General features: G+C 37.6%; 1 protein-coding gene across 2 annotated transcripts in view; it reads right to left on the bottom strand.

Annotated features, from left to right (window-relative positions):
• Positions 1-1,331: 1,331 nt before the first annotated feature.
• Positions 1,332-14,629, bottom strand: part of LOC109048785 (protein kinase C and casein kinase substrate in neurons protein 1-like) — a 37,369-nt gene continuing 24,071 nt past the window's right edge. For both annotated transcript variants that reach the window (XM_042712549.1, XM_042712550.1), the window contains exons 2-10: positions 13,818-13,938; positions 10,194-10,350; positions 9,773-10,008; positions 8,878-9,021; positions 8,496-8,671; positions 7,885-8,005; positions 7,330-7,445; positions 5,788-5,984; positions 1,332-4,493 (exon numbers count right to left, since the gene is read on the bottom strand). In XM_042712549.1, the coding sequence (XP_042568483.1) occupies positions 4,384-4,493; positions 5,788-5,984; positions 7,330-7,445; positions 7,885-8,005; positions 8,496-8,671; positions 8,878-9,021; positions 9,773-10,008; positions 10,194-10,350; positions 13,818-13,877 (1,317 nt within the window). In that variant the 5' untranslated portion in view covers positions 13,878-13,938 and the 3' untranslated portion in view covers positions 1,332-4,383. The remainder of the gene's footprint in view (positions 4,494-5,787; positions 5,985-7,329; positions 7,446-7,884; positions 8,006-8,495; positions 8,672-8,877; positions 9,022-9,772; positions 10,009-10,193; positions 10,351-13,817; positions 13,939-14,629) is intronic.

The raw sequence follows: 14,629 nt of genomic DNA, 5'->3' as shown, positions 1-14,629 counted from the left end.
TGGATACTCGATGTTGATTGGGTGGATGCACATTTTAAACAGTTTATTGTACATGTGGTTAAAAGCCGTTTTAAGCTGGTGCTGCCTATATGATTGTAGCTCACACACACACACACACACACACAGAGAGAGAGAGAGAGAGACAGTAGCTCGCACTTCACATACAGATCACAAGCACAGAAAAAAAAAACTTATTGTCAACACTGTCAGTAAAATAGCTTAAAAACAGAAAACAGAAAAGTTATAGCAAATATTTCTTTGTGTTTTGAAGTAATTAAAACCCACAGCTTCACGATTAGTAGAGAGATGCTGCACAGATAGAACTAACTGACATGCAATCATGCTCTCACAAATATTATTATCTCTCACAATATTATTATCTGATCAGGAGAAGATTCCTGCTCAAGGGCTCTTATGTTTACATTTACTTTTATCCAAAGCAACCAGCATTGCATTTAAAATATGGTATTTTTAGGCCTGTTCATATATTACCTGAGGTGCACCCATGATTCAGGCATTGCTAGCACCTTACTCTACTGATCGACCTGATTTACAAGGTCAGAGAGAGCAAGCCACCATCAAATCAATACAAGAGATGGCCCACTTCCTGCGGCCGCCTCATGATGGTTTACAACTTACAGTAAACAGTTATTATAAATGTTTATTTTATGTATTCTGTGGCTCCTGGACATTTGTCGTTCTGTTTTTTTTCTGTTCCTGTAGCTCATCCGATACAGGGCTCTATTAAATTACCATTATATACATTCTGGATTAGATTTTTAAGAAACACGTCTTGATGAAATATCTCAAATATAATCCACTGTAAAGCAATCTTTCCTTAACAGAGTCTTGGTTCCTCCCAGTGTCGTCTTCCTAAGAAAACTTCTGTCTATAAAGCTGCTTTGGGACAATATGCATTGTGAAAAGTGTGGATGTTGTACAATCATTTCTAATTAGGCACCTTACACTAATGTGAAGCTTTCCAAATGAATTGTTAAAAAATAAAACTGAAAGCATATCAAGTATTTTGCTGAAAGAAGAAACGAATTTAAACTTCTCAATGTGACAATTTCACAAAAAATGGGGCACACATTTTGCAAGTTTTTCTCAACGAACATGTTTTCTCCTTCAAAAACTAATATTGCAATATTGACATTAGCACAAAAACTTCAGATCAGGTTTTCAACATTATTTTGATCATCATTATGTTCATCGTCATTAACTTTATGCATATATAAATGAACATTATGTTGTGGATGAGGAGGCACTACACCAGCAAGGAGGTGGATTTACATCAACTAACTATGAACACACACACGGCAAGAGAAACATTCACAACATAAACCTTCATCCCTTCATTTGCATAAAGTACAAATCAACATGAAAAATAGCATTTACATTACACGCTCTTTACTCTCTCAACTTAGGTGTTTGTTTCTACTCAGCACAGTTGTACAGTTACGGTAGAATATAATCTTAATAAATTACATCATCATATACAAATATGACGGCGTGGACCCACACGCATTTATACAGGTATGGTACATAGTGATTTCATTGCAGTCAAAACCAAATTAATACAATATGGTACCTATAGAGCATTACAGTGTTATTTTTTCAAAGCGTTGATCTTTTGTTACACAACATTTACAATAACACTATTATTTTCTATACATAAACACAACTCATACACACTGAATATAATAAAGAGGATACTCCCCAATACGACAACCCCGACATGTGTGTACCCTTCGTACTTCTTCTTGTGTACAATGTTACAGAATATATTAACAATCCGAGTCCTTTTTTTTCTTTTTCTAGAATGAACATTTTTAGATAAATCACAGAGCTGCTGGGGATCTTTCCTCTGAATGTATTATTCATTTTTTCACTCCCATACTAAAACTCCATGAAGGATGCACAACTCTACATATTCACAATGCTCTGAGCGATGCCATCTGGAGAAGAAAAAAAAACAAAAAAAACAACGGCATGTGACGAGCACGGCTTGCATTATCAGAATCATAGTTTACCATTATACAGAGTTCAGCAGTGAGAGGAATAAAAATAAAGTGGTCCCAAAAAGTATTTGGACACTTGAATCACGCTTAAAAAATTAAAAATGTTAAAATCCTGCACACGGTTTTAACCATCTATCTGACAAACTTTAACAAATTTTTGTGACATTTTTGCTTGAAAAGTGTGCTTGTGCTATCTTTTTTTTAACTATATGAAGTAGTTTGATATATATTTTTATCCAAAGCAGTGCAATGAGTGTCTTAAAGGGATAGTTCACTCAAAAATGAAAACTGTCATCATTTACTCTCCCTCAAGTTGCTCCAAACATTTAGTATTATCTTTCTTCTGTTTGAAGGATTTGAAGGATGTGTGTAACCGAACAGTTGACTATGTTGTCTATGGAATCAGTAGCTACTGATTATTGTGTGGTTACACATGTCCTTCAAAATGTGCTCTGTTTTGCATTCAACAGAAGAAAGAAACAACAGGTTTGGAATAACTTTGAGGGAGAGTAAATGAATGAGTGAACTATCCCTTTAAGTGTCCAAATACTTTTTTGGCCCACTGTACAGTATATTGCCTGCAAATCATAGTTTGGCACCATGTTTCCACGTTTATTTTAGTTAGTATTTCAGAAGGACTTTTTACGCACTTTAAACACTAGCCTTGATGCAAATCCAGAGTGTGTTAGTTAACAGGCCATGAAACTACACAGAATCAATTTATCAGTTGTGAATATAGATAACAGTAGCTTTTGAGCTTGATGCACGTGGATGTACAGGTGTGAAATTCACTGATGGGTTTTGTCTGTATAATGTGCTGTGCATAAGTAGCCCACATAAAGCACAGAAAACATTCATGTCCATCCGAAGAACCTTGATTTGGTATCAAGAGGTGACCATGAACAGATGCCAAATAGAGATAATGCTTGTACAAGACCTTCTTTAACTAAGAACAACACATGATTTTGAGAACAAGAGATGACACTGTGCAACAATCAACCAGTTTGACAATTGTGGCTATGTTCAGAACATCATGCTTGCATACCATATGCATACTGGGTACAGTATACAAATTTTATATATGCATGGAATACCTGGATGATTTTATTTACAACATAGCATGGACCCCATCACGCAATGTGCAGCTTGATGAATAAAAATCACGACTTTAAATAATTATATTTCGGCAGTATCATTCAGTTGAAATTCAAGACTGCTTGTATTATGTCATGATACCTGGATGCCACTTGCATGCAATAATAGATCTTAGCCAGGTTAGATGCCATGTTGAATTTAACGAAGCTGTGAGGGATAGACTTACAGTCTTTACAATGGCACGCACTGTATAAAGGTTCTAGATCATGTCATTTTGCCGAATCACAACTTTCAAAACAGTTTGATGGTGTTTTTGTCTACTGAATGTTTTTCGTAAAGATGTTTACTCAGCTGAAGGATCGATATGTTGTTAAACAGCAGTACAGTCCATTGAACACACTGTACTTTGATTCCCTCACAGCCTCGGTTTCATTCCGGTCAAAAATTTAATATGGCACTACCCTGACTAAGGTCTATTGCATGCTTCTGTTGTTGCATACTGCACACTGTTTCACATACTATCTTTAATAATAGTGTGCAGTATCCATGCTAATGCTTTTGTAGTATTCTGTTCCGAACATAGCCTGATATTTGCCGCCACTTCCAGGTGTGAGGCTGGCATGAGTCTGCTGCCCTCTGTGGTCACTGTGGGAACTGCATACAGTACAGATGGCCTGAGGAATCAACAGCCACATGCTCCATAGCGCATGCTGCTACGCATAAAGACACAGACATCAAGAGAACGATACCTAATATAATAATCAGCGCAACAAGGCATGAACCATATAGCCCGTTGTGAGTCATTTTATGTTTAACACGTGACACTGGACGAGTACCCCATAATTGCACACTGACTCCGTTTGATGAACTTTGTACTAAAATACAGCAGAGTGGCCACATGGATATCTGTTCAGTTGGATATTATGCTAATGTCAGTAATATAATTTCAAATAACATGTAATCTGCACAAATAATGTGTGTAGCCTGTACTTGCATAACTGGTGAGTCATTTATTTGTTTGTATGTAAGTATATACTTTTAAATATTTGCAAATAGATATTAGTAGTGAGCAGGCTCTTCCTCTCCTCCCAGATAAGATCAATATATACAGAGTGGTTTTCTTTACTAAGATTTTGGATTTTAAACAAGACTGCATTGCACATCTTCAGGGAAAGTCGTTCATGTTAAGTCTTTGGCATTTTTGCCATGTTGATCGATCGGAAAATCAGAGCTGCCTCCAAAGGTGTGTTGTCCTCCCGTCAGGTGATCAGATTTCCTCAACATAATTGGCCGGGTATAAGCCTGTCTGGCCACTGTCCAGACGACCTCTGCACCAGCCCTGGTCATCTTCCTCTTCAGTCTTTGTTAACTCATCACCTGTGGGTGAGACAGAGTGTAACTGACATACCCACCATACTGTATGTCTAGTCAAAAAAATCATGTGGTATATTTAAGACATTCAATATAAAGACTTTTCATAGATTTACATCATAGTTACAGTTTAAAGGAGTAGTTCACTTCCAGAATGAAAATTATGTCATAATTTTCATAATTTACATTAATCCTCCACTTGTTGGGAACACTTCCCATAACACCTGATGTACTTGCTACATCGTTAGAAGAATGGCATCTACGCTAATAATAGTCTGTTTCTCTCTTATTCCAAGGTCACCGTAGCCACCAGATCCAGTCTGTATCCAAGTCAGAGGGTCACTGCAGTCACCCGGATCCAGTATGTATCCAGCCCAGATGGTGGATCAGCATCTAGAAAGGACCTCTACAGCCCTGAAAGACAGCGGAGACCAGGACTAGAGCCCCAGATACAGATCCCCTGTAAAGACCTTGTCTCAGACGACCACCGGGACAAGACCACAGGAAACAGATGATTCTTCTGCACAACCTGACTTTGCTGCAGCCTGGAATTGAACTGCTGGTTTCGTCTGGTCAGAGGAGAACTGGCCCCCCAACTGAGCCTAGTTTCTCCCAAGGTTTTTTCTCCATTCTGTCACTGATGGAGTTTTGGTTCCTTGCCGCTGTCACCTCTGGCTTGCTTAGTTGGGGACACTTCATTTACAGTGATATCATCGACTTGATTGCACAGATACTATTTAAACTGAACTGAGCTGCAAGATGACATCACTGAATTTAATGATGAACTGCCTTTAACTGAAACTTGAGTGTTTACTATTGTCATTTTGCATTATTGACACACTATTTTACTGTTTAATACTGTAAACTGCTTTGACACAATCTGTATTGTTAAAAGCACTGTATAAATAAAAATGACTTGACTTGACTTGTTGCAAACCTGTATGAGTTCCTTTCTTCTGTTGAACACAAAAGAAGATATTTTGGAAAATGTTAGTGTCCAAACCGTTGATGAATTCCACAGTATTTTTTTCCTACTGTGGAAGTCAATGGTGCCCATCAACTGTTCGGATACTAACATCTTTCAGAATATCTTCTGTTTTGTTCAACAGAAGAAAGAAACAAGTTTAGAACAAGTGGAGGGTGAGTAAATGATGACACAATTTTCATTCTGGAAGTCAACTACTCCTTTAAGTATTGTGTAACAACTTATTCAGCAAAAACTAAAATGTTTTTTGCTCCAGTCTGCTTTAATAATATTGTGATGATCTAACATAATTTATTTTGCTTTGCTTTACTTCACCTGCTTTGAAGCTTAGCTCATCCTGCTCTTGCCCTTCGTAGTCATAGAGCGCTCGCACCCGCACTCCTCCTCTGTTGCTCGAGTCATCCTCGAAAGAGTTTCCACCGCCATTCGTCTCGTTGCCTGAGTACCCCGCGGGCTGCTCGTCATCTGACCATTCTGTGGAGAACGCCTGGCTCTTTTCATAGCTGCTCACACTAGTCAAAGACAGGGGACACGTGCTGTTAGCATGAACGTGGAAACACAACAACCCATTCCACCTTAGTTTGTGCGCTTGTAAAGCTATAAATAAGAACCACAAGTTTTACAGCCCGATGCCAACAGAACTTTTTGAAGTTTGGTTATTTGGAAAATCATCTATGTGCATCATGTTTCAATCAATCAGTCAGTCAGTTGATGCTCTGGGGCTGAATAATAATGAATAATCACAATATACTTTCATGATGCTTTTACTTGAGATTTAAATTTGCACAATACTGTGAACATTACAATCATTTTTATAAGTGCTTTTTAGTTTGTGCATTAAGACTTTGTGCATTAAGTGTTACCCCTGCCAAAGTAAATAAATAAATAGCTATTTGATTACCACATGGTATGCATAAAATATGTGGCAAAATTACAAATAAAATTAAATGTTTTAAATGTCATGATTTATAATGCATCCACTCAGTCAAATTAAAAGTCCTGAATACCCTGTTGATAATTTGCTATTATGCGTTCATCGCAGTTTTAAGACGGAGCTGTCATTACTGAAAAAAAAAAATATTTCATAAAAAAAAATAATAATAATCCTTTTAAAAGGGACATCAGATGAAATTGTAACTTTTTTATTTATTTTATTTTATTATTATTATTGGATTTATTTATATTATTGGATTTCTGGCATATCTGCCAGCTCTGAAAAGTTGAAAAGAAAACACGTGGCTGGTTTCTACGTAGATAGCTAGCTTGGATAAGACCACCTTCAAGCCATATATGGAGTCCAAGGCATCAATGGGTTAAGAGCGGGGCGGGGTCAGCAGAGCTCATTATCATTTAAAGAGACATGCACCAAAATGGCTCGCTGTGAACAGAGTTGTTTTTGTCAAGGTAAAAACGGTGTTGTTTTACACGACCATTGAGGAATTTTAACCAAAGTATATTACAGACATTTCATGAAGACCCTAAAGAATAACACCAGCTTGTAAAGAATGGGTATCCGATGTCCTTTTTAAGCCATTTCTGAACCATTATATAAATATTGAGATTGAATATTGGGCAATGACTAAAAATACTGAGATATATTTTTATTTTTATATAACTCAGCACAATGATACCTATAACCTTTTATTCTCTAAAAAAAAACATATAGTCAACTCAACTCGAACCCTGTACAGGCAGAAATAATTCTTGTTCAGAAGAGAGTTCTCTGTTGAACTTCAAAGAATCCTTTTTTTTAAAGAGTGAAGATGACAGCAATCAACCTCTAAAAAGAGAAAAGGGTGTTGTAGATAAAAGAAAGGACACTGGAAGTGAGAGGGGAAGGCAGAGATGGTGTCTGACCTGCCGCGGTCTCCTGGTTGACCTGCATGCTCTGTGTTCGGAGTAGCAGGAGCGACTCCATCTGGCTTCTTCTTTTCTCTCTTAGCAACAGCATTGGTGGCTTCTGGGTTATATTCCTGAGAGGAACAGATTCAGAACAGATAATCAGTGTTTCACTATAAACAGCAACTGAACATTCCCATTTTTCTTTATTTTTCAGGGATATATTACAAAGTTCATTTAACATGCCAGTGTACACACTGAAGAAGAGAATATTACAGTTGTCCCTGAATTTGTGTTGCTAACCCAAAACTACTATATAAATATGATGAAACATATAGCTTGGGAGAAAAAAAATCTAATTTAACGGTTTAAGAAAATCAACTTCTAGATGGCAGAATTTATGCAATTAACCCTTTGACTCATAGCTTTACTGGGATTTTAAATCTTGTGACCACTTTGACACGTGACAACTAGCCCCGGGTTCCTGCATCTTTTAAATAAACCCAGACACCTGAAAAGGGCACAAGACTGATAAAGCCTCTAATGTGTTTTTGTTCATTGAAAGCTGTGTACCTCAAACTGGGGCCAGTTCATATGCATGCCAGGACCGTGATTGTTACTGAACCACTTGAGATCCTCTTGTGTGTTGGCAGCCAGAATGGTGCGTTCAAACTCACGGTACACTGACGCATAGCTAGAACATGAAAAAACAAAAACACACAAACTCATGAGTAGGCTCTGACAAGCACACTTAAACTAGACTAAAAGTAAACTAGAGAACTGTATTGCTTTCACTCCAGTGAGTTGTTAATCACTGCAGATGAAACATGAGCCACAGAGTTGAGCTCAAAAATGAATCAGTTAATTGACGACATTAAACAGACATAGCTAATACATTCATGAACACACCATGTCAGTGTATAATGACTTATATTCCAGTCTGTACATCACAAAATCACTATTGTGTGCTTCAAGAGACTCTGTATTATTACCTAAAATGAAAAAACAAATAGACACTACTGACAGACTGTAAAAAAACAGTGCTATAAATTGAATGTGAGCAGCTCAGATCATTTGTTCTCGAAACAATTTGAGATCTGGGTTTCGTTTTGGTCTCAGCAAAAGCACAAATGATTATCTTTGTGATTCGCTACAGGCACACCGGTTCTGGGGTTTACACTGACTTTTGGTTCTCGGTGAGGTTTAGGTGTCGTTTGATGTCCAGAAGAACCTCTTTGAGGAAGGTGAGTCGTTTGACCTCGTGCTGCTGGCACTGATCAAACACCAGCTCCATGGACTCCATGTACTGCGGTGTGCACTTCGACAACTCATCCAGAGACTTCTCGTACTTCTCCTTCGCCTGCAGCACACACACAAACACACAGCATGAGATACAGCCTCCATTAAAAAAGAATACTAGGCTAAGCTAAGTACCTCTGAATATGCTATTTCTGCACTTAAAACACGGACATAGATGAAAATCACATCACCAGTGTGGAACATGGACAATTCAAGAGCACTCAGAGCAAATAGTACTTGAATTTGTTTCATCATAGTTTCCCGCACCTTCTGCACGTCCTGTTTGCATTTCTCTGTCTTCTCGTGGAGTTTCTTCTGCTGGTCAGGAGTCACGGACGCATCTGCCTCACGGGCTGCAGCCAGTTTCTCCTCTTTACATGCCATGTGATAGGTCTTCTTTGCCGTCTCCATCTGCAGCCAGACATGCAACACTTTAACTGAATGGATGAAGCTTAGAGAATGGTTAGTTCAGCTGACTGTCATAACAGAGTCAGGATTAGTTCTAATGACACTAAAATGCTTTCAAGAATTGTTCCAAACCAGCTTGCTTTCTTCCAGGCTTTAAATGTATAAAAGTATCATAAAAGTAGACTGAATCTTCTAAAAAACACGTAACAGTTTTGTGTGAGGAACAGCCTGATTTACTGAAAATCTACCTAAGTAGCTCTTCTTGTTATTGTTTGGGAAAAAAAATGTTCTTTTCATTCTAATCTTTTCAATTAATCACTTGATCCAGTTGATGAAACAGGACTAGATGATTTTTTCACAAATACAGTAATTTTCATAATAACTGTTTCATTAATCCAATTGTAACAGTTAACAGCTCAATGAGGAGGAAGATTATCAGTGTATTATGACATGAATTTGGGTCTTTCTCTTGCAGCTATCACATATGACTTCAGAAAACACTGGATATAGTGAATATTTTGACAGAAGATAGAATGAAATATGAGGTTGGAAAGAGTGAGTAAATAATAAAAGATCAGGTTTGAGTGAACTAACCCTTTAAACATGTAAACATAATGTAAGCATAATACATCAGCTGTATATTTAATATGCATTTAAATTACTGATATGCATGATTTACATGCATATTAATGGAATCATCCCATGAAGGTACATTAAGACACAATTTTAATAATTAAAATTGTATTATTGGTACCTCTTTGAGTTTCTTCGCCCAGGGTTTCTGGGCTTTCTTGAAGCCCTCCTCTGCCTCTTTGGTTTCCTTGAAGCCACCAATCATCTGTCTGTGGTACGAGTCTTTCTGCCAGTTCTTCACCTTCTCTATGTCCTCGTTCATCAGACCGTTCTTCACCTCCTGATGGAGTTCACTCACCTTATCGGCCTCTGTCATCATAGCTAACCAGGCCCGCTCCACAGAGCCGTACTGAGGCCCTGGCCACACACACACACACACACACACACACACACACACACAATCAGAAATGCATACAATAATATATTGAGATGACTACTATGTTTGCATGATTTACATCACAGTTGGCTTTTTCCAGTAACAGTTCTGAAAAATGTAAATAAAAAACTGTTGAGGATGAAGAAAGAAGCTTTAGAGTTCGGACCTTTCTCGATCAGCTGCCTCCACCTCTTGGACCATTCAGTGAGCTGCTGGCTGTAGGCCTTCTCAATCTTGGCACGCTCCTGAAGGCAGCTCATAAGATCATTGCAGAGTCGATGACCGTCGTCAGTTCTCTTGACAGCACGCTTATAATTTCCCACCTAAGAAATCATATTGCATATAGCTTGATACACAATTCTGCTCAAAGGTTTACATAACCCATGTACAATCTGCAAGAGGATATTCTGAAAATTGCATTCAGTACTGCTCTGATGAAGCTGTGTGACATAACAGATATGTACATATGCTTACCATTTAAAAGTTTGGGGTTGGTACGATGTTTTGAATGTTTTTAAAAGACTGCATTTACGTATTTGATGAAAAATACAGTAAACAGTGATATATCTTAAAATATCTGTTTTCTGTATTTTAAAACGTCATTTATTCCTGTGTTAGTACTCTCTGCTCTATTTCTATTCTATCTACTTGTTTTCTTGTCACAGCACATTTAAGTTGCTCTTTTGTTGTTATGATTACTTCTGTTGTCCTCTTATGTAAGTCACTTTGGATAAAAGTGTCTACTAAATGATTAAATCTAAATGTAAATGTGATCAAAGCTGTATTTTCAGCATCATTACTCCAGTCTTCAGTGTCACATGATCTTCAGAAATCATTCAGATATACTGATTATTATTAATGTTAAAAACAGCTGTGCTGCTTAATATTGTGGAAACCATGATACATATTTTTGATATTTTTAGAAAGTTCAGATGAACAGCTATTGAATTCATAAAAAAGAAAAGAAAAATGGCCTCAAACTTTTTAACAGTAGTATATAACCATACAGTATATTTCACAAGACAAAATAATACTTAATATACGCCAACATAACATAACATATCATGTGACCCTGTCTGTGAAATTCAGGCTAAAGTCTCAAAATCTAATTATGAGATAACAAAAATCAAAGTTTGATCTCGACCACTAATTTCACTATGATTTCAATCTTTGACATGGTCTTAGTAATAAAGATTGCCTTTTCACAGAATGTTCTTTGCTTTATGAAGGATGACTATATATAGAAATCAGTAAATCACCAAAAAATGACTTTAGCTGGGTTTTCATAGACAGGGTCACATATAATCATAGCATTTTTCCCCAAAATGTTTGGAGTTACTCATATAGGAAGAACATTCTCCCTGGTGCCTGCAGGTGGCATAAGAAAGGAATGAGTGCGGGTGATAAGAGGGGGATGGGACTCATTCTTGTGCATGTGAAGTTACGCAATGACTGCCACAGCTCTGTGTCCAAGCACTCCTCGAGCTCTAATCCTGCGCCTCACTGCACTGACAACGACATCATAACCACACACACACACACACACACACACACACACACACACACACACACGTCCAGGAAAGCTCTGAGAGGCTTTGAGTTTTAAAGAGATGGGTTTAAAAGGGATGAAAAACAACGTGTCCTCGCTGCAGTTATGTCAACAGGAATGTCTAAACAACACAGGTTATCTGAATAACTAAAATGATTGAATATTGTCAAATGCTGAAAAATACTGACATATAGCTCTAGAGGTCCAACACATCGCTGAAATCTACCAGTAGCTCGTGGCCTGATTGGAGGGAGCTAATATAGACAGGTGTGCCACCCCTCCAATGCAAATTAAATATTTGTGTTGACTTATCAGCAGTGAGGTTATTTAAATTATCCCACTTCATGTTTTAATTATCATTAAATCCGTATTTGATTATAACAATTTGAAAAACTCACAGTAAATACTGTACTGCTCAACCTTAAGCAAAGTTAGTAAGAGTCTCACGCAGACACAACACACAGAGTAAGGTTTCGTTTGGTGTGAAAACTTGACTGAATTAGGCAGACTGCTGAGAGAAATGTAAGACTGAATGAATTGTATGAATGCATAAGTCTTCAGAAAGGTTTCGATGGCATTTTCTTTTCATGTTCCCATGTGTCATGCATAATAAAGCAGTGTTTATAAGTGCAGCACTGCTTTGTTTGCAGCGGTTACCAGGAAACAGTTTTATTTCAGCTGTTCCATAAGCGCCACCTGCTGTCAGACAGTAGAGTTACAGTTTCATTCAGCCCGTCTGCACTTTGTGTTCAGACCAAAGCAACATTAGGCCAAAGGTTTGTTGTAAATCTTAACCAGTCAAAGGCAAATAGTCTACCTTGTTATCCGAAGTGTTGAGATTTTTAGAATGCATATTAGCTTATGTAGAACTGTTTATAGAGCAGATAAAATATAATTTATCATTATGATACACCCTTTTCATAAAAATAAATAAATTAATTAATTAAAGGCTGAAATGTGAGGTTTATCATTTTATAAAACTTGTTAGGAATAATTTTTGTTAGTTTAAAATCCGGCCCTTGTTTTTAATGTTTTTATTTCAATGTTTATGCATACAAAAAAAAATGCAAAGCTGCTAATTTTATTTGTTGGTTTTCGACATAAAACTTAAATGAAATGATTTAAGTGTGACTATCAGTACTTTTTGAATTTGTCAAACTAAGTCACTAAACTAAATTTCTCTCATATTCTGGTTACCTATACCAAGTTGTATTAAGCTGTATCAACTCGAAAATAATGAACTACTTTACTTGAACATTTTAAGGCAATCAGTTTCTTTAGTTTTCTTAGTGAACTCTACTTATTACATTTCACAGTGTAGTATTCCATTCTGAACAGCCTTTAGAGCAGGGATCTCCATCCCTGCTCCCGGACACCTGTCTGTAATTACCTGTAACCCTGAACAGTAACCCGTAACACCTCGATTAGCTGCTTCAGGTGTGTTTGATCGGGGTTGGAGCTGAAATCTGTAGGACGGTAGCTCTCCAGGAGCAGGGTTGGAGACCACTGCTTTAGAGATTGATCCTGTGGCTCAGTGGTAGAGCATTGCGTTAGCAGCTCAAAAGGTTGTGGGTTCGATTCCCAGGAAACACATGTTAGGTAAAAAATGTATAGCCTGAATGCATTGTAAGTCGCTTTGGATAAAAGCATCTGCTAAATGAATAAATGTAAATGTAGAGTAAAGTCCTCAGTGCTTTATCTCATATTCGGCTACACTGACCTTCACACAACTTCTGATGAGTCATATCAGCCTGTAAATAAAAACCCATAGTAGCACACGCTGACGGGGCTCTTTATTCACCGTCAACAAGTCAGACACACGAATCTGGCGCTTTCAGACTGCAGTCAGGATGCAGGTGCTGCTCTGGAACTCAATAGACCTTGTGCTGGAGAATCTACTTAAAAACTGCTCAAAAACACACAAAAAACTTGGTCTGCATCGCTGTCTGAGCACTGCTTGAATATGCGATTACTTTGACCTAATACTGACATGATGTTAAGATTGTCATGGCTGCCAGAGCCTCACAAAGGGTGATGTGAAGGGCTCTGGCAACATCACAGCGGCCGACAGTGTCATCTCAACAGAGCTCATTGAGAGCTTTCTGGCAGACTCTGATACTGTGAACACAGCATCCTCCTGTTGTCCAACCAGAGCTGGCTAAAACACAACACAACTATTGATGACCGGCTGAATAACCTAGCAGTGCAACATTTAAAGGAAGGAAATGGTGGTCTTTGTACCTCCCAAAAGCTGTCCATGGCCTCATCAGAGACAGCGGATTCATCGTAAGAGCCAGACATGGTGCCGGGTGATGCGAGGCAAGACTGAACACGTCTGAAGAAGAGCGGACTTCCTCAAGCACTAAAGAGAGAGAGAGACAGAGACAACTTCATGTATGAATGCCATTGCATTCGAGAACAATATCAAAACTTGAAAAAAGCATAAGCTCAATTTTCACAAAACATCTGTCTGAAATGATAAAACAGAAGTCATATTCAAAATCAAGAAAAAAAAAAACTTGAATATTTATGATTGCCAAATATGTTCAATTTTTCATCGCCACCCTGATTTTTTCTTTTTTTTTCTTTGCACTAATATGCAATATACTGGTTAGCAGCATAATATATAATATCATCATGTGATGATGCTCAGTCATAGTTCAAGATGAAGAACACTTCATGAGCCTCAGCAGCGTTTATCAGAGTTTATCGACAAAAATCAGACAACAAGGACTTTTAGAAATCAGACAGTCAAGATGTATCATGAAGGAGAGACATTTTCTTTGACATTTATGCAGATGCCTGCATTTTGGAAAAATTTTGCAACATTCACATTGCAAATAATATGCAACTAAATGTCCAAAAAAAACATTACATTCAGTTCACACAGTATATTCTCAATTCAATATTCTACATTCAAAGTTAATTATTTCCATACTAAGTACTCTTTTTAAAAGTTTACTTATTTTTCAAGAGGGTTTGGTAGATGTATAAATCCAAAGCAACTCTGCAGTCCAGAAAGGTTGATGACTTCCCTGGGAGTCAAACCCATG

This window comes from Cyprinus carpio, chromosome A23 (assembly GCF_018340385.1).
Source record: "Cyprinus carpio isolate SPL01 chromosome A23, ASM1834038v1, whole genome shotgun sequence".
NCBI lineage: Eukaryota > Metazoa > Chordata > Actinopteri > Cypriniformes > Cyprinidae > Cyprinus > Cyprinus carpio.
This window is presented reverse-complemented; position numbering and strand designations above follow the sequence as displayed.